Here is a 23,437-nt window from a genome sequence, read left to right as displayed (position 1 = left end):
CTTAAATGTTTTGTGGTGACAAAAAATTCTTGTTAAAAATTTTAATGTTTTTTTGCCAAATACGATTTTTTTTTTCAATGTTTGAATTTTTGTTTTCATGTTTGATAATATTTCTGTGTACTGTAGAAGTGATTACCACACTTCTTTAAATTAATTTTTTCATGATAATATGGGAATCATTCTCATAATATTATAGGAATGGTTCCTGTAATACTATGGCAACTATTCCCATAATATTATGGGAATACGAACCATTCCAATTGCATTATGGGAATCATTCCTATAATATTATGGGAATAGTTCCCATACTATTATGGGAACCATTCCCATAATATTATGGGAACCATTCCCATAATATTATGGGAATGGTTCCTATAAATTATAGGAACCATTCCCATAAATTATAGGAATGATTCCCATAATATTATAGAAAGTATTCCTATAAATTATAGGAACCATTCCTATAATTATAGGAACCATTCCTATAGTGTTATGGGTGTCATTCCCATAATTATAGGAACTATTCCTATAATTATGGGAAACATTCCTATAATTATAGGAACCGCTCCCATAATTTATGGTCGTAATTCCTATGATGGTATAGGAAAAAATTTTACAAAATTATGGGAACCACTGCCATAATTTTCTTTCCGTGTAGTTTTTTCGACTGTTTCCATATTATTTCGTTTTGGTTATCATATTTTACGGCAATTCGCCGTAAGATGCGGTGAAATACCCATCAATTTAAAAAAGATCACGGTATTAACTGTAAAAATTTTTACAGTAAACTTATCGTATAATTGCGTAATGAAAAATTTTTACCGTAAGTTTTCTGTTTGCTACCGTAAAATATGGTTTTTTAATAGTATGCCCTGGGGGTCAGCCCCAAAACTTACCGCTACTTTCGAGCTCTTAAGCTTCGAACGCCGCCTCATAAAGCCAAATTGGTTCACCGGTTCAAAAGTTACAGAATATTTACTTACATAGTACGTAGATAGGTACGTACGTACACTCGGATATCATCTCGAAATTGGAATAGCTTCCTGTAGGAGGTTTTAACCTCAAAATATCAAGATCTGTTGAGAATTCAATTTTCGAAAATCGGACCGAAACCAATAACTTCCTTTTTTTTTTAAATTTTTTCAATTTTCATAGCGGGAAGTTAAAAATCCATGTGGAATTGCATAGGAAGCCCTAGAGATCCATGTAGAATCCTATGAATTTATGCAAGAATCCATAGAAATTAATGTAGGCCAGATGGCAAAATGACGTCTTAATGAGTTCTGAATTAATTCCTATTTATGATTTGGACGTCTCATCAACATCTTGAAGAAGTCTTTAAGAAGTTCTCAAGATGTCGAATAAGCCACCTAGCAAACTCAGTAAGACGTCTTTAAAAAGAGTTTTTTTTTCTGACTTCGCAAATAAGACTTCAGTATGAATTTACCATGACGTCTTTAAGGAGCTCCTAATTTTGACTTCATAAAAAAGTTTAAAAAAGAATACATTTAATCGTCACAAAACTGACGTCTTATTTATGGAGTCTTCAAGAACTCTTGATCAAGAGTTCTTAAAAATAACGCCTTTAAGAATTCATTATAAGACTTCTTGAGGACGCCTTCAAAAAGACGTCATAAAGCAGTCATTCCGACTTGAATGCCGTCTGGGAGGAGTTAATAATTTATATAAGAATCCATGTAGGAAACCATGGGTATCTGGATTTCCATATGGGAACTTGACATAAGAACTTGGATATAGGAATTCATCATCTATTTATACACATATATGAATAAAAGAACAGATTAATATTCCTATAGGAAACCATATGAGAATCCATCCGGAAACGTTATGTGGAAACTGACATAGGAATCTACACTGTATCTTTATGTGGATTCTTTTGATAGGGTATTGCTGCTATATACGGTAAACTTACTGCGCAATAACATAATACCAAATGAGTCTGTCTCTGATTCCAGATACTCAAACTGCCAGTAACCATTCAGGTGATCATGAAAAATATAGTGCGTAGGACAGAATAAGACAAGATTTTACACCGGGTGATTTTAGCCCTCGCTTTTGATTCGGTCAATTTCACCCTGGTCTGAAATCGTATTGTTTCATTCCTCCCCACGCAATGTACTAACGTTAACGTCACGAAGACAATTAACATAAATCACTTATTAAAATTTTTTATTACTTTTTCATATCTCTTGTAATGTAATTACATTACATATATTAATAGTATAAGGATTTCATTACTTCCATTGTATTGTTATAATAAAATTCCTCTTTATTTTAATAATAAAATCAATAATTTTAAATATAGGCATTATTTTATGATACTGAAGTTAGCAGACGTCTAATAATTTTTAGATTTTGTTTTAGAAGATAAAACATTAAAAAAAAAAATATTTTAAAAAATTGCACCTGTAGTTTTTTAAATTTTCTACATGTGCATATTTTTATATTATTTTTTTGCAATTGATTTATTGAAAAACAAAAATTCAAAAATTTTAAAATGTCTGCTAACTTCAGGATCATATTATTTTTATAAATTTCATCGGATTTCCTTTAGATATATGTACAAGTTTTCAAAAATTAGAGCGTAGTGAGATAATTTTTAAATGTAACCGAGGTTTTGATTACTATTTTTATTATTATTATTATTATTATTATTATTATTATTATTATTTTTATATTATTAGTTATTAAAGAACGACTATAATTTAGAAAAATAATAAAAGTGGGGAAAAATGAGTATAATAAATACCCAAGTATTTATTACAACTCCAGTTATAATTTGAAAAATTCAAATAAATAAAACTAATATAAATAATCAATTATTTCTTCGTTTATTAAATATGTTATATATTTTAATTATATTATTGAGTGTTGTTGATAACGACGCTACATATTTAAAGTAAGTTTTATTTTTTTTTTTTTATTATGTTTATTTTAAGTCGTGTCAACCATATAGGTTCTTAACGACTCCTAATAATATACAAAATATTTTTACATTATATTTTACATTTATTTTGCTATTAAATTAAAAAACTTTAAACAATTATATATCTTTCATTATAATAATTTATAACATAACTTTATGTAATTGTGAATTTATACTATTAATTTTAAATTATTGCACACCTCAATTAACTCATTAATAAATTTATTGTCTCTTAGAATATTCCAGGGGATCGTTGGCCATTTGGCATTTCTTCTTATGGCGTTTAACTTCGAACATTCGACAATAATATGTTCCACCGTAGCCGGAGAGTGGCATTTTGGGCACAGAGTGGGTTCTGTTTTACTTATAAGGTGACCATGGGAAAATTTGGTGTGCCCAATTCTGAGTCTGGCGAGGATACATTGGTCGCGTCTTTTATTTAATTGAGGGACTGAGTCCCATACACTATCGCGGATTTTGTGTAGCTTAGACGGTTGGTCAATCCAGACCTTATTCCATATATCTCTAATGTGTTTTTTAAATGCTTTTTTTATGTCTTTTACTGGGATAGGAAGAGCTCTGAAGTCTTCTCCATCCAGAGATGCTTTTTTAGCATTGAGGTCAGCAGTTTCGTTTCCAGTTATTCCTTCATGAGAGGGGATCCACGCAATGGTGATATCTTTTGTATTTGATAGTGTTAAAAGCTTGTGTTGGATCTCATTGGTGATTTCACATACATTATGTATCGAGTTTATCGCGTCTATCGTAGCTTTAGAGTCGGTGCAAATTATAAATTTTTGAGATGGTAGTCTCTCAATTAGAGTTAGGCTTTGCAAGATAGCGAAGGCTTCACAGGAGAATATTGTGAAATATCTAGGTAGTTTAAAGCGGAATATTTCATTATTGATGACAATCGCACATCCTCTTAGGTTATTGCTCGCTGATCCGTCTGTGAATACCTTAGTATGTGATGTATATTTATTAATCATTTCTGCATAAAGGTTTTTATATACTAAGTTAGGTGTATTTTCCTTGCTGTCAGTTTGCTCAAAGATGGAGATGTCTATCTTGTTAAAAATCGGACTCCATGGCGGGTTGGGGATGAGTTGAGGTGTATATACGGAGATATCTCTAAATTCAGAATTTGTAATGTAGTTATCAATGAATTTAAACAATGGAATTGGTAGAGAAAGGTAGTTCAGGTCAGATTCATTAGTATTTTTTCCTGGTATGTTATGTCCAATTAGTTTAATTTTTGTGATAAAATTGAGAGAAAGTTCGGTCCTTCTTAAGTTAAGTGGAATCTCCTGCGCTTCCGCTAATAAACTTAACCTTGGACTGGTTCTAAAGGCACCAATGGCTATTCTGAGCGCTGTAGTTTGGATACCGTCCAGCTTTTTTAGTTGACTGTTAGATGACATATTATATATTACCGAACCATAATCTAGTTTAGATCTTATGATTGCTTTGTATGTGTTAATTAAGATCTGAGTGTCTGCACCCCATTGGTTAGAGCCAATGGCTTTAAGAATACCAATTCTACGATAGCATTGACCTCTCAAGATATCCAGATGTTTGCTCCAGTTTAACGATTTGTCAAATATCATTCCAAGAATTTTCAGATGAGGCACTTGATTCAATATGGATCCATTAAGAGTTAAATGCGAAAAACAGCAAAGACATATTCCATATAAAGTAAGTTATTAAACCATATTTAATATTTTGTCTATCATTATGAATGCTATTAATAAATTTGAAAAAAACAATTTAATGATCCGAGTTTTTTGAACTTTTTTTATCTTGTATTTTTTTGTTTTTTTCTTAAATTTATATTGTGTACTCTGAGTAGTTTTGTAAGTAATTACTTTTAGGCTAAAAATAAATATTTATTTGTTTTAATGAAATATTTTTATAATTATGGATTCAAAAGAGAAATTTTTGTAATTTTTGTCACTACAGAGTGCGTAATTATCAAGTTTACTGGAATGTACCGACTTTTATGTGTCAGAAGTATGGGATACATATGAATGATTTACATAAATTTGGAATTTATCAGAATGAAAATGATAAATTTCGGGGGGAAAAAATTGTCATACTCTATGACCCTGGAATGTTTCCGGCGTTGATTAAAAATCATAATGGTAAGTTACTATTTTGGCTGAGAGTAATGATTTAATTTTAGTCTATTTGTACAATTAAATGTGCGGAAATTTTTTTTTAACAAGTTGTGGAAACTTGAAATTAATATATGGAATTTTTCAAGGAAGAGTAATGCGGGTGTGTAAAATTTTATTTGGACCCGGTTATAATTTAAAAAAAAAATGATAAAATGACTAGAGTACGTTTTTACAAATTAATTTTTGGAGGTAAAACGAAAAATCAAAATTTTTTTTCACGAACGAAATTAGAATTTATAAATTTACGATTTTTCTGCGGACCTGTTCCAAATGTACACTTTTTACCTGTCCTAGAAATTTCAGTTAAACTTTCGGATATAAATTCAAAAAACAATTTGATTGAGTGTCTGCGATAGGTTTCAAAAATTTATTTTAAAAGATGAAACAAAAAATTAAATCTAAGAATTTTTTCACTATTTTATTTTTTAACCTGCAGTATTTCAGGATATCATTCGACATAAAAATTTTCAAAATCTATTTAAACTAGAGGATTAAAGCTTTGAATCTAATTTTGATTTCGATATGAAAATAGCAAGCAACGTTTCGGCGTTTGGAATGTTACGCAATTATTATAGGGGTCAAAAATATTTTTCTTTCAAGGTACAATAACTCGAAGAAATGGTGGAGTACCACAAGAAGGTAATTTACAGAGTCACTTGGATTTATTTACGACCCACCTTGAAGAGCAAGTTGACGAAAATTTTTCTGGACTGGGTGTAATCGATTTTGAAAGTTGGAGACCGATATTCCGTCAAAATTGGGCGTCACTCGCGCCCTATCGCGACTTGTCAATAAAACTGGAAAATGAGCGACACCCATCTTGGAGTAAGAGTACAATAAAACAACGGGCTGTTAAATCATTCGAAAGTGCTGGGCAATTATTCATGGAGGAAACAATTAAATTAGCCAAAAAATTACGTCCGCACGCACACTGGAGTTACTATGCGTATCCTTACTGTTTCAATTTAACGCTAAATCAACCAAGCGCTTCGTGCGATCCCCAATTACTCAACGAAAATAACAAGTAATTAATTTCAAAATACAAAATCGAAAGAATTCATTTATTGAATAATATTTTCTTAGATTATCATGGCTGTGGGAATTGGAAGATGTCTTATTACCATCAATTTATTTACGTAATTCATTATCGAGTACCAAACGATTAGAATTAATCACTAAACGATTGACTGAAGCCGCGAGATTGAATAAAAAATTTCCAAAGCGTCCATTATTACCTTATTTTTCATTTAAATTTCATGATCAAAAAGACGTTTATTTAAAAAAGGTAAGAAAAAAATGGCTGATACGATTCATCAATTCATAATCGATGTATCGAATTATCAATTTCAATTCTATTGAATGTGATGAATTTTTAGTCAGTATACAATTTAATAATTCGAAAAATCGTCGAATCAAATATATTTTAATAAATTCAAATTCTTTTCCAAAATACATAAAAAAAATAAATAAAATCGCTAAAATCATTACAGAAAGACCTTCAGAGTAGTTTCAACTCAATGATAAAAAACGGCGCCGATGGTCACATAATTTGGGGCAGCTCCCAAGATTTTGATAGCAGAGAAAAGTGTCTTAAATTTAAAAAATATTTAAACGATACTCTCGGACCAGCAACTGAGAAAATAAAACTATCGTATCACCTGAGCCACGTTGAAAAACCACCGCTCCAATAATTTTAAATCTTCATTCTTTTTAGTGCAATGAAGAAAGATATTTCAAAATTTATTATCTTGTAATAACAATAAATGAACCCAGCGAAAAAAATATTGTTGCTAAGAAATAATTATTGTGATAAGGATATCATACATTATCGATATTTATCAGGAATTATAAGTACATTTTTGTTCCAAGACTTTATCGATGTCAACGACGTTTTATGATCCAATAAATTTAAGTTCAATCATTCCCATACTTAGCAACAAAATTTTTTATCGACTTTTTTGGGTTTTTTCTACGATACACACTTGGCTCTCATAAACTTTTTTGTAGCAAATTTTATGCCCTATAAAAACTTCACACTCATTCTTTTCAAAAAAATTTTTACAACACCAAAAAATCAAGTCGAAACCGAAAAAAAAATTTCCCATGTTATTAACCCATTGCGGTCGCACGGGTTCCAATGGACCCCAGCGAAACTTTAGGGCTGTTTTGCGCTTAAAACTTCCCTTTAAAATTAGACTTTTTGTGATATAGGGGAGGGTGGGGCAGAGCGGCCCCCCTGAAATTTTGACCAAAAAAAAAATTTTTTTTTTTTCGACTAATTACTATAAATCCGATATGTTTGCGCATTTTTACCCCTACGCATGACATTTGGGGCTAAATGGACAAGCCCAAAATTTTGAAAAAGTGATTTTTTCATATTTTTATCGTCAAATTAAAAAAAAAATTATTATAATTCCACATTTCTAGCCCTACGCATAACACCTGGGGCAAAATGTACCAGCCGAAACTTCCGAAAAAATTATTTTTCATATTTTTCGGCCGTTTCTCTATGTAAGAGGCAAATTTGGTCACTAAAAATTCATAAAAATTAAATTTTTTTTTTAGTTGATAAATTTTTGAAATAAAGTAAAATTATAGAATTGATTTTTTTTTTTATTAAATAACAATTAGTAATTAAGGTAATCGAGAGTGAACGATTTTTTACGCTTTAAAAAATTTTTTTCGAGTAATATAAAACCGAAAATAGTTGTCAAGAGAAAGAAATACATTCTTAATGATGAAAACAATTTAAAGAAAAAAAAACGAAAAAAAAAAATTTTTTATCACTTTTTGGAGGGGGGCCGCTCTGCCCCACAAAAAAAAAAATTTTTTTTTCAGAATTTTGGCAAAATGTCCATAAATTTGTTCGAAATAGGACAAAAGTAAAGTGATCTTATGGTTAAAAGCCACAAAAAATAATAATTGGCTTAGGGGGGCCGCTCTGCCCCACCCTCCCCTATGTTGTTCCTTGAACCTAATACAACATAACAAGTTTCTCAATCAATAACTCAAATAGGACGAAAATGGAAACTGTTTTTCCGCGTGAGGTCTGCTGGACCCTATGGGACTGTTACGTTATTATTTGGAGGTGTGACCGCAACAGGTTAAATGAGAGATTCAATTTTTTGATGCGCTAAGCCCCTAAATCACTTGGAATTTTTTTTCAAGCGGGAATATTTTTTTTCCCGCTAAAAAAATTGAAAATTTTCAAAAAAAAGGGAAGTGATTGGTTTCGGTCTGATTTTTGAAAATCGAATTTCTAACGGATCTTGATATTTTGAAGTTCTAGTATGTATGTGTTTGTACGTGCGTATAGATGTAAATATTCTGTAGCTTTTGAACGGGTGAACCGATTTGGTTTTTTGAGGTGGCGTTTAAAGCGGTTCATGAATTCTGTACGTTCAGTACGTTTGGAAATATATTTCAAAAATAAAAAACTTGCAAATGTTTCCAAAACTCTTTTTTTTAACTTCCCGCTAAGAAAATTGTAAATTTTCGAAAATTCGGGAAGTTATTGGTTTCGGTCCGATTTACGAAAATCAAATTTCCATCAGATGTCGACGTTTTGAGGTCCTAAGAAGCTATTCTGACTAATTTCAAGATGATGTCCGAGTGTATGTATGTATGTATGTATGTACGTACGTACGTACGTACGTATGTAAATACCTGTACACTGTAAAAAATCACCGGGGTAAGTCCAAACGGTGTAGGTGTTAAAATTATCGGTGTTAAATTTATCCCTGAAAGCGGTGTGAAAATAACGCCGCCGCCGGTGTAAATATTCTAGACCGGTGTGAAAATAACGCCGCCGCCGGTGTAAATATTCTAGACCGGTGTTAAAATAACGCCGTCACCGGTGTAGATATCCTTTACCATTGTTAAAATATTTCATTTTGTGAATATTTTTACTTACTCGATCACTATACTTGTTAATAAATGATATTCTTTATTAATTTTCATAAAGAACTGACATTTTTTGTGTTTTTATAATCTTTAAAGTTAATACTCCAAGCGGACGCAGTTTACTCCGCTTTTACACCTGTTACCCCGCCTTTACACCGATTTTACTCCGCCTTTACACCGATTTTACTCCGCTTTTACACCGGTTACCCCGATTTAACACCGGTATTTTTAACACCGGTGTAATTTTATTTTAACACCGGGCGGACTTAAAATGAGTCCATTTTTAACACCGCTCTTTTTACAGTGTATCTTTTGAACGAATGAACCGATTTTGAACTTTAAGGTGTCATTCGACGCGGATTGTCAATATCTTGAAGCCGTGAGGAAATTGAGCTTGATCGGTAGGGCTCGTTCAGAGACATTCCAAAAATAAAATTTTTTCAAAAATGTGTTTTTTGGATAACTTTTAATGTGCTCGATGGATTAATTCCAAAATAGACTGGGCTCTAAAGCTTTATAAGCCGCGTCGAATGCCACCTCAACCATCAAAATCGGTTCATTCGTTCAAGAGAAACCGTTGTCGAAAGAATTAAAAAAAAAATTTTTTTTCTAGTTTTTTTGAAATTCCTCAAAAACAACTCGAAAAATCGATTTCAAAATTTGATCAGCTTTAGAACTTGATAAAATGCGTCGATTGCCACCTCAATCGTCTCAATCAGTCGATTCGTTTGAGAGATATCGTTGGAGAAAAAATAGTAAAAATCGTTTTTTAACTTCCCGCTAAGAAAATTGTAAATTTTCAAAAATTCGGGAAGTTATTGGTTTCGGTCCGATTTACGAAAATCGAATTTCCATCAGATGTCGACGTTTCGAGGTCCTAGGAAGCTATCCTGACTAATTTCACGATGATGTCCGAGTGTATGTATGTATGTAAATATTCATAACTCTTGAACGGATGAACCGATTTTGATCGTTGAGGTGTCATTCGACGCGGCTTGTTAATGTCTTGAAGCCGTAAAAATTTGGACTTAATCGGTAGGGTGCGTTCAGAGATATTTCAAAAATAAAATTTTTTCGAAAATGTTTTAGTTGGATAACTTTTAATTTGCTCGATGGATTGATTCCAAAATCTAATCAGCTCTAAAACTCTATAAGCCACGTCGAATGCGACCTCAACCATCAAAATCGGTTCATTCGTTCAAGAGAAACCGTTGACGAAAGAATTCAAAAAAAAATTTTTTTTTGGTTTTTTCGAAATTTCTCAAAAACGAGTCGATAAATCGATTTCAAAATTTGATCAGCTTTAGAACTTGATAAAACACGTCGATTGCCGCCTCAACCATCAAAATCGGTTAATTCGTTCGCGAGATATCGTGGGAGAAAGAAATGCTAAAAAATGGTTTTTTAGAAAACAATGGCATACAAAAGTATTTGCGAGCTCGGAGAGCTCGAAAATGTATTTACAATAATGTTTTCGAGCTCAACGAGCTCGAAAACAGTGGGAAGTTCTGGGGCTGGCCCGCAGGGTCAACTGACAGACCGATTTTTTTAGATAAAAACAACAAACAAAAGTATTTTCGAGCTCGAAAATTTATTAACGATAATGTTTTCAAGCTTCTTCAGTTCGTACACAGCGGAAAGTCTTCGGGCTGGCCCGCATAATCAACCGTTTCTCAGATTTTTTAAAAAATTTATTGCTTTCATTTTTATAAAAAATATAAATTTTAAAAGTAGGCGACACATAAAAATTTAAACGCGTCGAGCTGTTATCTGTGGAAAATTTCAGCATAAAAAAAATCCACGCGTGGTCGCTAAAATGATTAAAATATCGTGCATAATTTTTATGGTCATTATTTCGAAGCAAATTTATCTACATATTTTTTTTTTTATTATCATGATTCGTGAGTTATATCAAGAATGACTAAGTTTTCGTTTGTAAGAAAAATAAAAATAGCGATAAAATCACTAAATAATAGGAATCGTGATCTATCACTAAATATTATTGGGTTAGTTGTTCATTTTTTAACAACGATATTTCTAGCTTTTGACGTAAACCACAATTCCTATACTTCTGCATACTCAAACTTATACATTATATCAGTATAAAAGAGTTAACTTTTCAAGCCATAAAAGACAATTGCTCAATATTGTTATAAACTTATTCAAATCTACTTCACTTTATTCGTTTAATTTTTTTGCTATGCTACAATAAATTTTGTTTCTAAATAATTTTATTCCATTATTAAAAAAATAATAATGGGCTTTTTTAATTTATCAAATATTACAATTTTTTTATTGTTAATTATTCTTAAATTGAATCTGTCGTCAGGGGCATCAGGTAAAATTAAAAAAGGCAGTCCAAGTAGATTGGAAGACAACAGAAATAAAGGTATAAATAGAACATACATTGTTATTGAATAATTCCACTTTTCAAAATTTAAATTTGACAAAGGCCATAGCCGGATAAACATGCTGAATTTTCCCCGCGGAGTTTTCTATCGGCTCTTCGGGGGTTGATTTGGTACCAAATAAATAAAAATTCAGTCAGAATTTCAGCTTTTAATTTCAAAAATTTTTTATTTTTAATAGTAAAATTCAAAATTACCCTGGTCAAAAATAAAACTTGGTTTAGACTTGGTCGTCTTAAATCGTGACTAAGTAAGACCAGTTAAGTCGAAACCAAGGCGAACTCACGCAACTCGCCTTGGTTTCAACTTAACTGGTCTTACTTAGTCACGATTTAAGACGACCAAGTCTAAACCAAGTTTTATTTTTGACCCGGGTAATTAATGGCGATTTTTACATCACAAACAAGCCCTAACGGACCCAAATTACGGTAAATTACGGTAAACCCACCGTAAATTACGGTAATCCACCGTAAAATATCGATTTACCGTAATTTACGATGGTTTTACCGTAATTTACGGTGGTTTTACCGTAATTTATGGTGGATTTACCGTAATTTACAGTGGATTTACCGTAAAATACGGAAATACGGTAATCCACCGTAAATTACGGTAATTCGGTAATCCACCCGAATTTTTTTACGGTAGATTTATCGTATTCGACGGTAAATTTACGGTATACCTGCCGTAATTTACGGTTATTTACCGTAAAGTACCGATTTACCGTAAATTACGGTAGATTTACCACAATTTACGGTGGATTTACCGTAATTTACGGTAAATCTACTCGAATTTTACGGTATTCTACGGTAGTTTTACGGTAAAAATACCGTGAATTTACGGTAACTCAGGTCTGCTAGGGAGTGAAACTCCTTAAAATATTGATTAATTTTTTCAGTCAATTTTGCTGGAGTTTCTCATGTAAGCGCATCTATGCAGGCAACATCATTGGATGGAGATGGAAACGATAACCTTTGTTTTAATCATGGAACGTGAGTTGCGTTTAATTACTTAATGATAAATTAAACAATTTTAATTTATAAAGCGCTTCTAAGGCATCAGAGTACATTTTAAAAATAATTATTTTTAACTTCCCGCTAAGAAAATTGTTAATTTTCAAAAATTCGGGAAGTTATTGGTTTCACCCCGATTTTCGAAAATCAAGTTTTCATCAGATGTCGGCGTTTTGAGGTCCTAGGAAGCTATTCTGACTATTCTCAGAAGGATGTCCGAGTATCTGTATGTGTGTGTGTGTGTATGGATGAATGTAAAGTGTTTATATCTTTTTAATGAATTGACCGATGCAGATGGTTGAAGTAGTATTCGAAAGAGTTTGTTGGCCGTCAAATTTTCTGAAAATTTCAAATCGATCAATCAAATGGACTCTAAGATATACAAGGAGAAAAAAAAACAGTAATTTTTCTTATGTTGACATAGTAACTATAACTATGTGGACATAAGAATTTTTCCCTTTGGAACTATAGGCAAAAATATTATGTTACATATACTGTAAAAAATCACCGGGGTAAGTCCAAGCGGTGTAGGTGTTAAAATCGGCGGTGTTAAATTTCAACACCGAAAGCGGTGTGAAAATAACGCCGCCGGTGTAAATATTCTAGACCGGTGTTAAAATAACGCCGCCGCCGGTGTAGCTATTCTTTACCGGTGTTAAAATATTTTACTTTGTGAATATTTTTACTTACTTGTTAATAAATGATATTTTTTATTAATTTTCATAAAGAACTGACATTTTTTGTGTTTTATAATCTTTAAAGTTAATACTCCGAGCGGATGCAATTTTCACACCACCAAATTTCGCCTTCTACACCGATGTAATTTCATTTGAACATCGGGCGGAGTTAAAATGAGTCCATTTTTAACACCGCTCTTTTTACAGTGTGGTAACACCGAACTATAAAAAAACTGGTACAAAATTTACAAGTGTCCCATAGTAAACGTATGCGCAGACTACACGATTGTGGCCTATGCGCATACGTTTACTATGGGACACTTGTAAATTTTGTACCAGTTTTCTTATAGTTCGGTGTTACTATGAACCCAAAGTAAAATTTGTTGGAAATTTTCCACAGTGTATTTAATATTTTGTCAATCATTATGGATGCTATAAATAAATTTGAAAAAAAAACAATTTAATGATCCGAGTTTCTTTAACTTTTATTATCTTATATTTTTTTTGAATTTTTCTTAAATTAATATTGTGTACTCTGAGTAGTTTTGTAAGTAATTATTTTTGGACTAAAAATAATTGAGAATTTGTTTTATTGATATATTTTTATAATTATGGATTCAAAAGAGAAATTTTTAATAATTTTGATCCCACAGAGCGCGTAGTTATCAAGTTTACTGGAATGTACCGACTTTTATGTGTCAGCAGTATGGGATAAATATAAATGATTTAAATAAATTTGGAATTTGTCAGAATGAAAATGATAAATTTCTAGGAGAAAAAATTGTCATACTCTATGACCCTGGAAGGTTTCCGAAATTGATTCAAAATGATAATGGTAAGTTACTATTTTGGCTGAAAGTAATGATTTAATTTTAGTCTATTTGTACAATTAAATGTGCGGAAATTTTTTTTTAACAAGTTGTGGAAACTTGAAATTAATATATGGAATTTTTCAAGGAAGAGTAATGCGGGCGGGTAAAATTTTATTTAGACCTGGTTATAATTTAAAAAAAAAATGATCAAATGACTAGAGTACTTTCTTACAAATTAATTTTTGGAGGTGAAGTGAAAAATCCAAATTTTTTTCACGAACGAAATTAGAATTTATAAATTTACGAATTTTCTGCGGACCTGTTCCAAATGTACACTTTTTACCGGTCCTAGAAATTTCAGTCAAACTTTCGGATATAAATTCAAAAAACAATTTGATTAAGTGTCTGCGATAGGTTTCAAAAATTTATTTCAAAAGATGAAACAAAAAATTAAATCTAAGAATTTTTTCACTATTTTATTTTTTAACCTGCAGTATCTCAGGATATCATTCGACATAAAAATTTTCAAAATCTATTTAAACCAGAGAATTTAAGCTTTGAATCTAATTTTGATTTCGATATGAAAATAGCAAGCAACGTATCGGCGTTTGGGATGTTACGCAATTATTATAAGGGTCAAAAATATTTTTATTTCAAGGTACAATGACTCGAAGAAATGGTGGAGTCCCACAAGAAGGTAATTTACAGAGTCACTTGGATGCATTTACGACCCAAGTAGAAGAGGAAGTTGAGGAAAATTTTTCTGGACTGGCTGTAATAGATTTTGAAAGTTGGAGACCGATATTCCGTCAAAATTGGGCGGCACTCTTGCCCTATCGATACTTGTCAGTACGACTGGAAAGACAGCGAAACCCATCTGGGAAAACGAGATCAATAAACCGACGGGTTATTCAGTCATTCGAAAGTGCTGCGAAATTATTCATGGAGGAAACAATTAAATTGGCCAAAAGATTACGTCCGCGCGCACACTGGACCTACTATGGGTATCCTTACTGCTACAATTACACGCCAGGTGCACCATGGGCTTCGTGCGAACCCCAAACACTCAGAGAAAATGACAGGTAATTTTTCCATAATCAAAAAATTCTTGTTAAACACAACTTTTTTTTTTTTTTACACGGAAAGAAAATTATGGGAAGTTTTGCTATGTATTATGGGAATGGTTCCCATATTGGTATAGGAACTATTCCTATAATATTATGGGAACTATTCCCATAATGTTATGGGAATCATCCCTATAATATCATAAAATTTTTTTTGCACAATAGTGTAGAAATTTACCAAAATTTGAATTTTCTTGAATGTTTTGTGCTGACAAAAATTTTTTGTTAAAAATTTTAATGTTTTTTTGCCAAATACGAGATTTTTTTTCCATGTTTGAATTTTTATTTTTATGTTTAATAATATTTCTGTGTATTGTAGAAGTGATGACCACACTTCTTTAAATTAATTTTTTCATCATAATATGGGAACAATTCCCATAATATTATGGGAATGGTTCCTATAATAGTATGGGAACTATTCCCATAATATTGTGGGAATGATTCCCATAATGCAATTGGAATGGTTCGTATACCATTATGGGAATCATTCCCATAATATTATGGGAATAGTTTCCATACTATTATAGGAACCATTTCCATAATATTATGGGAATGGTTCCTATAATATTATAGAAAGTATTCCTATAAATTATAGGAACCATTCCTATAGTGTTATGGGTGTCATTCCCATAATTATAGGAACTATTCCTATAATTATGGGAAACATTCCTATAATTATAGGAACCATTCCTATAGTGTTATGGGTATCATTCCCATAATTATAGGAACTATTCCTATAATTATGGGAAATATTCCTATAATTATAGGAACCGCTCTCATAATTTATGGTCGTAATTCCTATGATGGTATAGGAAAAAATTTTACAAAATTATGGGAACCGCTGCCATAATTTTCTTTCCGTGTACTTATTTTACAATATTTTCATAGATTATCATGGTTATGGGAATTAGAAGATGTGATATCGCCATCAATGTATTTACGCTATCCATTATCAACCGATCAACGAATAGGATTGGTCGCTGGCCGATTACACGAAGCCGTAAGAATAAAGACAGCATTTCCAAATCGACCAATAATTCCGGTTTTTTGGTTCAAATTTATAGATAAACCCGATATTTATCTAACTAGGGTAAGAATAAAATAGTCGATACAATTTATTAAATTTATAATCGATTTATCGAATTATTAATTTCAATTTTATTCGATGTATTGAATTTTTAGTTAGTAAATCGCACTACAATTATTCGAAAAATCGTCAAATCAACTATATTTCAATTGATTCGAATTCTTTTTCGAAATACATCAAATAAATAAATAAAATTTCCAAAATCGTTACAGGAAGACGTTAGGAGTAGTTTCGATACAATGATTAAAAATGGTGCCGATAGTCACATGATTTGGGCTAGCTACCTCGATGTTAATAGCAGAGACAAGTGTCTTGAAGTTAAAAAATATATAAACGATATTCTCGGACCAGCTGTAGAGGAAGTAAAACAAGCGTATCACCTGATGGGTCACGTTTAAAAACCACAGCTCCAATAATTTTAAATCTTCATTCTTTTTAGTGCAATGAAGAAAGATATTTCAAAATTTATTTTCTTGTAATAACAATAAATGAACCCAGCGAAAAAAATATTATTGCTAAGAAATAATTATTGTAATAAAAGTATCATACATTATCGATATTTATCAGGAATTATAAGTATATTTTTGTTCCAAGACTTTGTTGATGTGAACGACGTTGTATGATCCAATAAATTTGAGTCCAATCATTGGGACCCATAGTTAACAACAAAATTGTTTATCGACTTTGTTGGGTTTCTTCCACTAGATACTGAGTAAAATAAATAGCGATTTTAACTAATTTGACTTGCTTTCGACTTAATTATCTTGATTTTGACTGCAATAATTTTTTTGACTTGCATTTGAATCAGTTAACTTGACTTTGGCTTCACCTCCTTTCTAAACTTCAATATGACTTTTTTAACTTAAAAAGATAAGTCAACTAAAACAAACTCAGTTTGACTTGAATGACTTAAAATTAAGTCAACGAAGTCAAATCCAAGACAACGTGACTTTAATTTGACTTAGTTGGCGTAAATCGGTACTACCCTTATAGGAAAAAAATATCGACAATGGGGCCGGTCTTGGCACAACACTAGGCTACCCAGGCTCGGCTTCCAAAGTTGGTTCGAGATCCGGCCAACGTTTAAGTGACGAGCCTCGGTTCGCCATTCTTGGGCCAAGATTCAGCCACTACTCAAGTGACAAGCCTTGGTTTGCCAGTCTTGGGCCAAGATTTAACAGACATTTAATTGTCAAGCCTTGGCTTGCCAGTCTTGGGGCAAGATTCAGCCATTACTCAAGTGACAAGCCTTGGTTTGCCAGTCTTGGGCCAAGATTTAACAGACATTTAATTGTCAAGCCTTGGCTTGCCAGTCTTGGGGCAAGCTTTAGCCATTACTCAAGTAACAAGCCCTAGTTTACCAGTCTAAATAACAAATGGTACCTAAAAACCCCTGGCTTCTATGAATAGCGTAACAGCCTAGTGGATAAGACACTTGCCTAGCAGCCATGAAGGACCAGGTTCGAGACCCAGCAAATGCACAAAAAATTAGTTTTATCGATCTACCTGATTTCTCTATGTACAAATTTATCTCTATATGTTACCATCACGTACATGTCTACTATAATTTTTTTTTTTATTTATTTTTAATAAGTACAGGTGCTTATTTAGCAGCAGTCTTGGCACAACACTGTCACTCAAGCTAGGCTCGGTGTTATCATTTCGATGCTTAGACAAACTTGGGCCAAGCTTGGATTTCAAGCTTCCCCCAGAGTTAATAAGTCTTGTGCCAAGCCTCAGCCAAGCTTGGGCCTATTGTTTTTTCCTATAAGGGTACCGAGCCCTTGGTCTAGATTTTCTATAGAAAATGTCATTGGTAGCATTCCCATAATTATAGGAACTGTTTCTATAATTATGGGAAACTTTCCTATAATTATAGGAACTGCTGCCATAATTTATGGTCATAGTTCCTATATTGGCATGGGAAAAATTTTTACAGAATTATGGAAACCGTTTCCATAATTTTCTCTCCGTGTAGTATAATTTCAAAAATAATTGAATAGTTCTACAGTTACTTTAAATTTTTGGATGATTTTTTTCATTAAATTATTCGTGGGTAAAATTTTCTAATCCATTAATTTTTATATAAAAATAATAATTTTCATACCTTAAAAAAAAAATTTTAAATATTTTAGTGGTGATATGTTTGATAATTACTTATATAAGTAATAAATATAAAAGTCCATATAAAAATTTTTTTACATAAATTATAATTGTTATACTGAATAATAATCAATTAACAAGTAATAATTAGCATAACAATGCAAAAGCTCGTGGATAAATTTTATTAGATACATTTAACGTTCATGTTTGAGGTCATATATTTAAAAACCTTATCGTTTGCTTTATATATTATTGTTGCAAAGGTACTCAAGACCTTCGTAAGTTTGTAATACCAACTTGCAAGGTCTCCTTATTATTATTTTAATTTATTTTTTAATGTCATTCTTATGATAAGAATAAAACTGGTTCTAAAAAAAACAAATTTTTTTTTCGCTACTATTTTCTCAATTTTAAATACATTTGATAATCATGACAATTGCTCTAGTTAAATATATTATCCTTTTTGTTTTTTTTTATATTTTTTTTAGTCAGTCTTGAAAAATTTTCAAAATTTTATTTAATCAAAGAAATTTTTTATTTATCCATTAATTAAATTTTTCATTAATTATTATGATTTTTTTTTACTCATATTTTATATTTATAAGAATTTTATTATCAATTCAATTTTTTTTTTTTCTGAATAATTTCATAATTACGGAGTTGCAATAAATTATTGATATAAAAAATTGATAAAAATTTTCTGTCAAAAGAAAAATTCAATTAAAAAAAAGAAAAAATTTTTTTTGGAAAAAAATAACAAAAATAAAATAAAAATCGTAATCTGAAAAATTACATTGTAAATTAGAGACAATAAAAATAAACATGACTTATTTAAAATTTATAGCCTGTAATGTCAACACATTATGATGAATAATTTATCACGCGTGTGTACAACCGGATAATAAAATCTAACAAAAAGTGGGAAAATTAAACACCTGCAGATTCACAGATTACTATTGTTATTACAAAAAAAAAAAAAAAAAAAAATATATAATAATAATCCTTGACTCGACCTCATCATTACTATAATACTTTTTCCGTGACTTCATTTACCGCGTCAATGAGCCCGTATCTATATCCTGTCGCTGAATGTATATATTCAAATACCATATATGTAGTTATATATGTGTATAAATACACATAAAAAAAAATATTAAAACTAATTCAGTTAACGCCCGGGTGCGGAAACGAGAATTTGTAATTTTTCGATTGAGATGAAATGAAAATATTTGAATATTATTATTGTTGTTGATGTTTATATATAATTATTATTATAGTGTACGAGTGTAGGCAAGCGAGGACATTAGTGAGGTGGGGAAAAATAGCGAGTATAATAAATACCCTGGTATGCAAGACATTAACTTCAGTTGAGCTGGAAAATTCATTAAAATTAAATCTAATAGATATTTATTTATTTACTAATATGTTTTATATTTTATTTATTTTTATTATTATTATTAATGCTAATGCTGACTGTTTCAAGTAAGATAATTTTTATAGATTCATTTTATTGATAATAATGATAATTGATATTGATGTTGATAAATTTGGAAAAAAAAAAATTTGCTGAGAGATTGCTGACCTAAAATTTATTTATTAATTCATTTTTTGCAATTTAAGTATTTGATAATTTTGGAGAGGAGATAAAATAGGAGAGTTTTAATTTAAGTGGATTTGAAAGTGAAATTTTTATAATTTTTGTCTCTACAGAACGCGTAATTATCAAGTTTACTGGAATGTACCGACTTTTATGTGTCAGAAGTATGGAATACATATGAATGATTTACATAAATTTGGAATTTATCAAAATGAAAACGATGAATTTCGGGGGGAAAAAATTGTCATACTCTATGACCCTGGAATGTTTCCGGCGTTGATTAAAAATCGTAATGGTAAGTTACTATTTTGGCTGAGAGTAATGATTTAATTTTAGTCTATTTGTACAATTAAATGTGCGGATATTTTTTTTTTAACAAGTTGTGGAAACTTGAAATTAATATATGGAGAGTTTTTCAAGGAAGAGTAATGCGGGCGGGTAAAATTTTATTTAGACCTGGTTATAATTTAAAAAAAAAATGATCAAATGACTAGAGTACTTTCTTACAAATTAATTTTTGGAGGTGAAGTGAAAAATCCAAATTTTTTTCACGAACGAAATTAGAATTTATAAATTTACGAATTTTCTGCGGACCTGTTCCAAATGTACACTTTTTACCGGTCCTAGAAATTTCAGTCAAACTTTCGGATATAAATTCAAAAAACAATTTGATTAAGTGTCTGCGATAGGTTTCAAAAATTTATTTTAAAAGATGAAACAAAAAATTAAATCTAAGAATTTTTTCACTATTTTATTTTTTAACCTGCAGTATTTCAGGATATCATTCGACATAAAAATTTTCAAAATCTATTTAAACTAGAGGATTAAAGCTTTGAATCTAATTTTGATTTCGATATGAAAATAGCAAGCAACGTTTCGGCGTTTGGAATGTTACGCAATTATTATAGGGGTCAAAAATATTTTTCTTTCAAGGTACAATAACTCGAAGAAATGGTGGAGTACCACAAGAAGGTAATTTACAGAGTCACTTGGATTTATTTACGACCCACCTTGAAGAGCAAGTTGATGAAAACTTTTCTGGACTGGGTGTAATCGATTTTGAAAGTTGGAGACCGATATTCCGTCAAAATTGGGCGTCACTCGCGCCCTATCGCGACTTGTCAATAAAACTGGAAAATGAGCGACACCCATCTTGGAGTAAGAGTACAATAAAACAACGGGCTGTTAAGTCATTCGAAAGTGCTGGGCAATTATTCATGGAGGAAACAATTAAATTGGCCAAAAAATTACGTCCGGACGCACACTGGAGTTACTATGCGTATCCTTACTGTTTCAATTTAACGCCAAATCAACCCAGCGCTTCGTGCGATTCCCAAGTGCTCAAAGAAAATGACAAGTAATTTATTCCATAAGTAAAAAAATTCTTGTTAAAAACAACTTTTTCCTTTTTACTTATTTAACAATATTTTCATAGATTATCATGGCTATGGAAATTAGAAAATGTGTTATTGCCTTCATTTTATTTGCGCTATTCATTATCAACCGATGAACGATTAGGATTGATCGCTGGCCGATTACACGAAGCCGTAAGATTAAATAAAAAATTTTCAAATCGACCAATAATTCCGTATTTTTGGTTCAAATTTCAAGACGAACGCGATATTTATCTAACTAAGGTAAAAAACAATAAACAATTTTCTAGATTTTCCAAAATTCTAATCCATAAATCAAATTCCTATTAAACAGACGCTCAGTTTCTTACAATCGATTAATCGATTTTTCATTTATAATTTCCTTTTCAAATTTCAATTTTTCTCAAAATTCATAAAAGAAAAATAATTACAGGAAGACATTCGAAGCAGTTTCAAAACGATGTTAAAAAATGGCGCCGACGGTCATATAATTTGGGGCAGCTCCCAAGATTTTGACAGCAAAGAAAAGTGTCTAAAATTTGAAAAATATTTAAATGACATTCTCGGACCAGCTGTCAAAGAAATTAAAGCCATTGCGTCACGTGGATCCTCAACCACCGACGACAATGACATCGATATTTCTTAATTCAAATTATTAAATCCAACCCACAGCAATTTAATAAAAATAATAACAGACTTTAAATCACCTGAATGTACAAAATATATACAATTTTTTTTTTATTCCTCTCTTGCATTTAATGAAAATTATACATTTTGATTACACGCCGCATAACAATCCTTTGTTTTATTTATTATACTTTTTTTTTTATTTTCTCTTCTTCTTTCTTTCTATCCACGGGTTACAGGTAAAGAAATATAATTTACTAAGTAGCAATTAAAGGAGTCGAGGGTCTTTTTTAAAGAGTGAGCACGAGGTATAAGAGCCAACAATCGGTAGCAAGTGAGAGGGATAATATTAAAAAAAAAATGTATATATATATAGATGACTAGGCAGCTCGCACGTTAAGAAAGAAACCGAAAAGATAATAAGTTATGTATACAAATACGTTGCCACGCGTATATTTACATGTGTGTTACCTCAATACCTTTATATATTTATTATGGAGAAGCAAAAAAAAGTTTGAGCAGCTCCGCATTGGGCGCCAGGTTCCATACGCTTCTGGGAACGTTTCCCAATCGACGAGAAAATTCATTTTGCTACCGAGTTTGCGAGATTGCCTAAAGCTATTCGACCTTCATTTATACGGCAAACCGGCAATTGCCTTTTTTTTGCTCGTAATAGTTTAAGTAGTTTTCGGTTACACTATGGCGCATAGAAGTGTATAATTAAATTATAACCGAAACCTATTTTTTAGTGGAATGGTTATTGGTGAATAATTTGATCTAGTTATTGATCAAAGTATATAATGTTCGATATTTTGATATTTTTTATCATATTATGCGGGGAGCAGATTAATCAATTTTTTTTTTTATGTAATTTGAACTGAGATAAAAGGGGCAAAATGGGCATGGTAGATTTTTTTTTAATATCAAAATAATCGAGGGATTGATGGAAAAATTTATGAGGTAAAATGGGTCGTGAAAAAAAAAATGATTTTAAAATTCTTATTCTGTGGGCAAAAAGCAAAAATCGAGAGAAAATCTAAAAAAAATTTTTATTAATTTCAATATATATTAGATATATGGAGAGGAGATATAAATTAATTTTTTACTAAAAATTTAATTTATTGATAAAAAATTACTGTCACTTATTTGACCAAAAATTATAATTAAATAATTACATGACAATCGAGATGATTTCGAAGTTCAAAATTTATTAAAAATTGCAGATAACCCAATTTGCCCCATGTTCGTTGTGCTTCGTAATTTAAAAAAAAATTCAAGCGACCGATCTTAACCCGATTGCCTATTTTACCCCTGGTCCCTACCCCCTAAATATTCGATCAGAAGGCAGCGATGATTGAAAATAAAATAATATTTTAAATTGTCAATGTAATTTATAAATCTGAATCTTTAAGATTAAGCTTAAGGATTTAAATGGTTTATAATATAATAAGTATTAAAATATTAACAAAACAAATTGTGAGCGTATCCGATCGGTTGACAAACGTTTAGATACAAGGCAACAAACTTGCTGACCGCGTGTTTGTAATCTTTGTTGATTTATTCCGATAAAATAAAATAATTTATTTATTTAT

At 31.0% G+C, this 23,437-nt stretch overlaps 3 protein-coding genes across 4 annotated transcripts; all 3 read left to right on the top strand.

The window, feature by feature from the left end:
* The first annotated feature begins 3,904 nt into the window (after positions 1 to 3,904).
* LOC130665558 (hyaluronidase-like) lies at positions 3,905 to 7,247 on the top strand. Its single transcript, XM_057466007.1, has 5 exons — positions 3,905 to 4,642; positions 4,907 to 5,088; positions 5,725 to 6,148; positions 6,208 to 6,409; positions 6,615 to 7,247. The coding sequence occupies exons 2-5, from the start codon at positions 4,947 to 4,949 to the stop codon at positions 6,813 to 6,815; spliced, it is 969 nt and encodes a 322-aa protein (XP_057321990.1). The 5' UTR covers positions 3,905 to 4,642; positions 4,907 to 4,946; the 3' UTR covers positions 6,816 to 7,247.
* A 3,851-nt stretch (positions 7,248 to 11,098) lies between these two features.
* LOC130665577 (hyaluronidase-like) lies at positions 11,099 to 16,870 on the top strand. The gene is made up of 6 exons (XM_057466027.1): positions 11,099 to 11,416; positions 12,331 to 12,424; positions 13,776 to 13,957; positions 14,593 to 15,016; positions 15,947 to 16,148; positions 16,358 to 16,870. The coding sequence occupies exons 1-6, from the start codon at positions 11,284 to 11,286 to the stop codon at positions 16,541 to 16,543; spliced, it is 1,221 nt and encodes a 406-aa protein (XP_057322010.1). The 5' UTR covers positions 11,099 to 11,283; the 3' UTR covers positions 16,544 to 16,870.
* Positions 16,871 to 19,419: 2,549 nt separating this feature from the next.
* Positions 19,420 to 22,014, top strand: LOC130664897 (hyaluronidase-like). Of its 2 annotated transcripts, none has more exons than XM_057465076.1 (5): positions 19,420 to 19,593; positions 19,959 to 20,140; positions 20,779 to 21,202; positions 21,281 to 21,482; positions 21,652 to 22,014. In XM_057465076.1, exons 2-5 carry the CDS (start codon positions 19,999 to 20,001, stop codon positions 21,862 to 21,864), a joined length of 981 nt encoding a protein of 326 aa, XP_057321059.1. In that variant the 5' UTR covers positions 19,420 to 19,593; positions 19,959 to 19,998; the 3' UTR covers positions 21,865 to 22,014. The 2 variants fall into 2 exon arrangements, with proteins under 2 accessions (XP_057321059.1, XP_057321058.1); XM_057465075.1 differs by lacking the exon at positions 19,420 to 19,593 and adding an exon at positions 19,602 to 19,730.
* Positions 22,015 to 23,437: the final 1,423 nt, after the last annotated feature.

The sequence above is a fragment of the Microplitis mediator genome, chromosome 3 (genome assembly GCF_029852145.1).
Source record: "Microplitis mediator isolate UGA2020A chromosome 3, iyMicMedi2.1, whole genome shotgun sequence".
In the NCBI taxonomy this organism is placed as follows: domain Eukaryota; kingdom Metazoa; phylum Arthropoda; class Insecta; order Hymenoptera; family Braconidae; genus Microplitis; species Microplitis mediator.
This window is presented reverse-complemented; position numbering and strand designations above follow the sequence as displayed.

Excerpts from the sequence above, each read along its gene's own strand:
- LOC130665558 (XM_057466007.1), top strand. The coding sequence starts at position 4,947 with ATGTGTCAGAAGTATGGGATACATATGAATGATTTACATAAATTTGGA. Across the intron at positions 5,089-5,724 it reads GTTGATTAAAAATCATAATG|GTACAATAACTCGAAGAAAT; the intron begins GTAAGTTACTAT and ends TTTTCTTTCAAG. Across the intron at positions 6,149-6,207 it reads TTACTCAACGAAAATAACAA|ATTATCATGGCTGTGGGAAT; the intron begins GTAATTAATTTC and ends ATATTTTCTTAG.
- LOC130664897 (XM_057465075.1), top strand. The coding sequence starts at position 19,672 with ATGTTTTATATTTTATTTATTTTTATTATTATTATTAATGCTAATGCT. Across the intron at positions 19,731-19,958 it reads GCTAATGCTGACTGTTTCAA|AACGCGTAATTATCAAGTTT; the intron begins GTAAGATAATTT and ends TTGTCTCTACAG. Across the intron at positions 20,141-20,778 it reads GTTGATTAAAAATCGTAATG|GTACAATAACTCGAAGAAAT; the intron begins GTAAGTTACTAT and ends TTTTCTTTCAAG.
- LOC130665577 (XM_057466027.1), top strand. The coding sequence starts at position 11,284 with ATGGGCTTTTTTAATTTATCAAATATTACAATTTTTTTATTGTTAATT. Across the intron at positions 11,417-12,330 it reads GGAAGACAACAGAAATAAAG|TCAATTTTGCTGGAGTTTCT; the intron begins GTATAAATAGAA and ends TAATTTTTTCAG. Across the intron at positions 13,958-14,592 it reads ATTGATTCAAAATGATAATG|GTACAATGACTCGAAGAAAT; the intron begins GTAAGTTACTAT and ends TTTTATTTCAAG.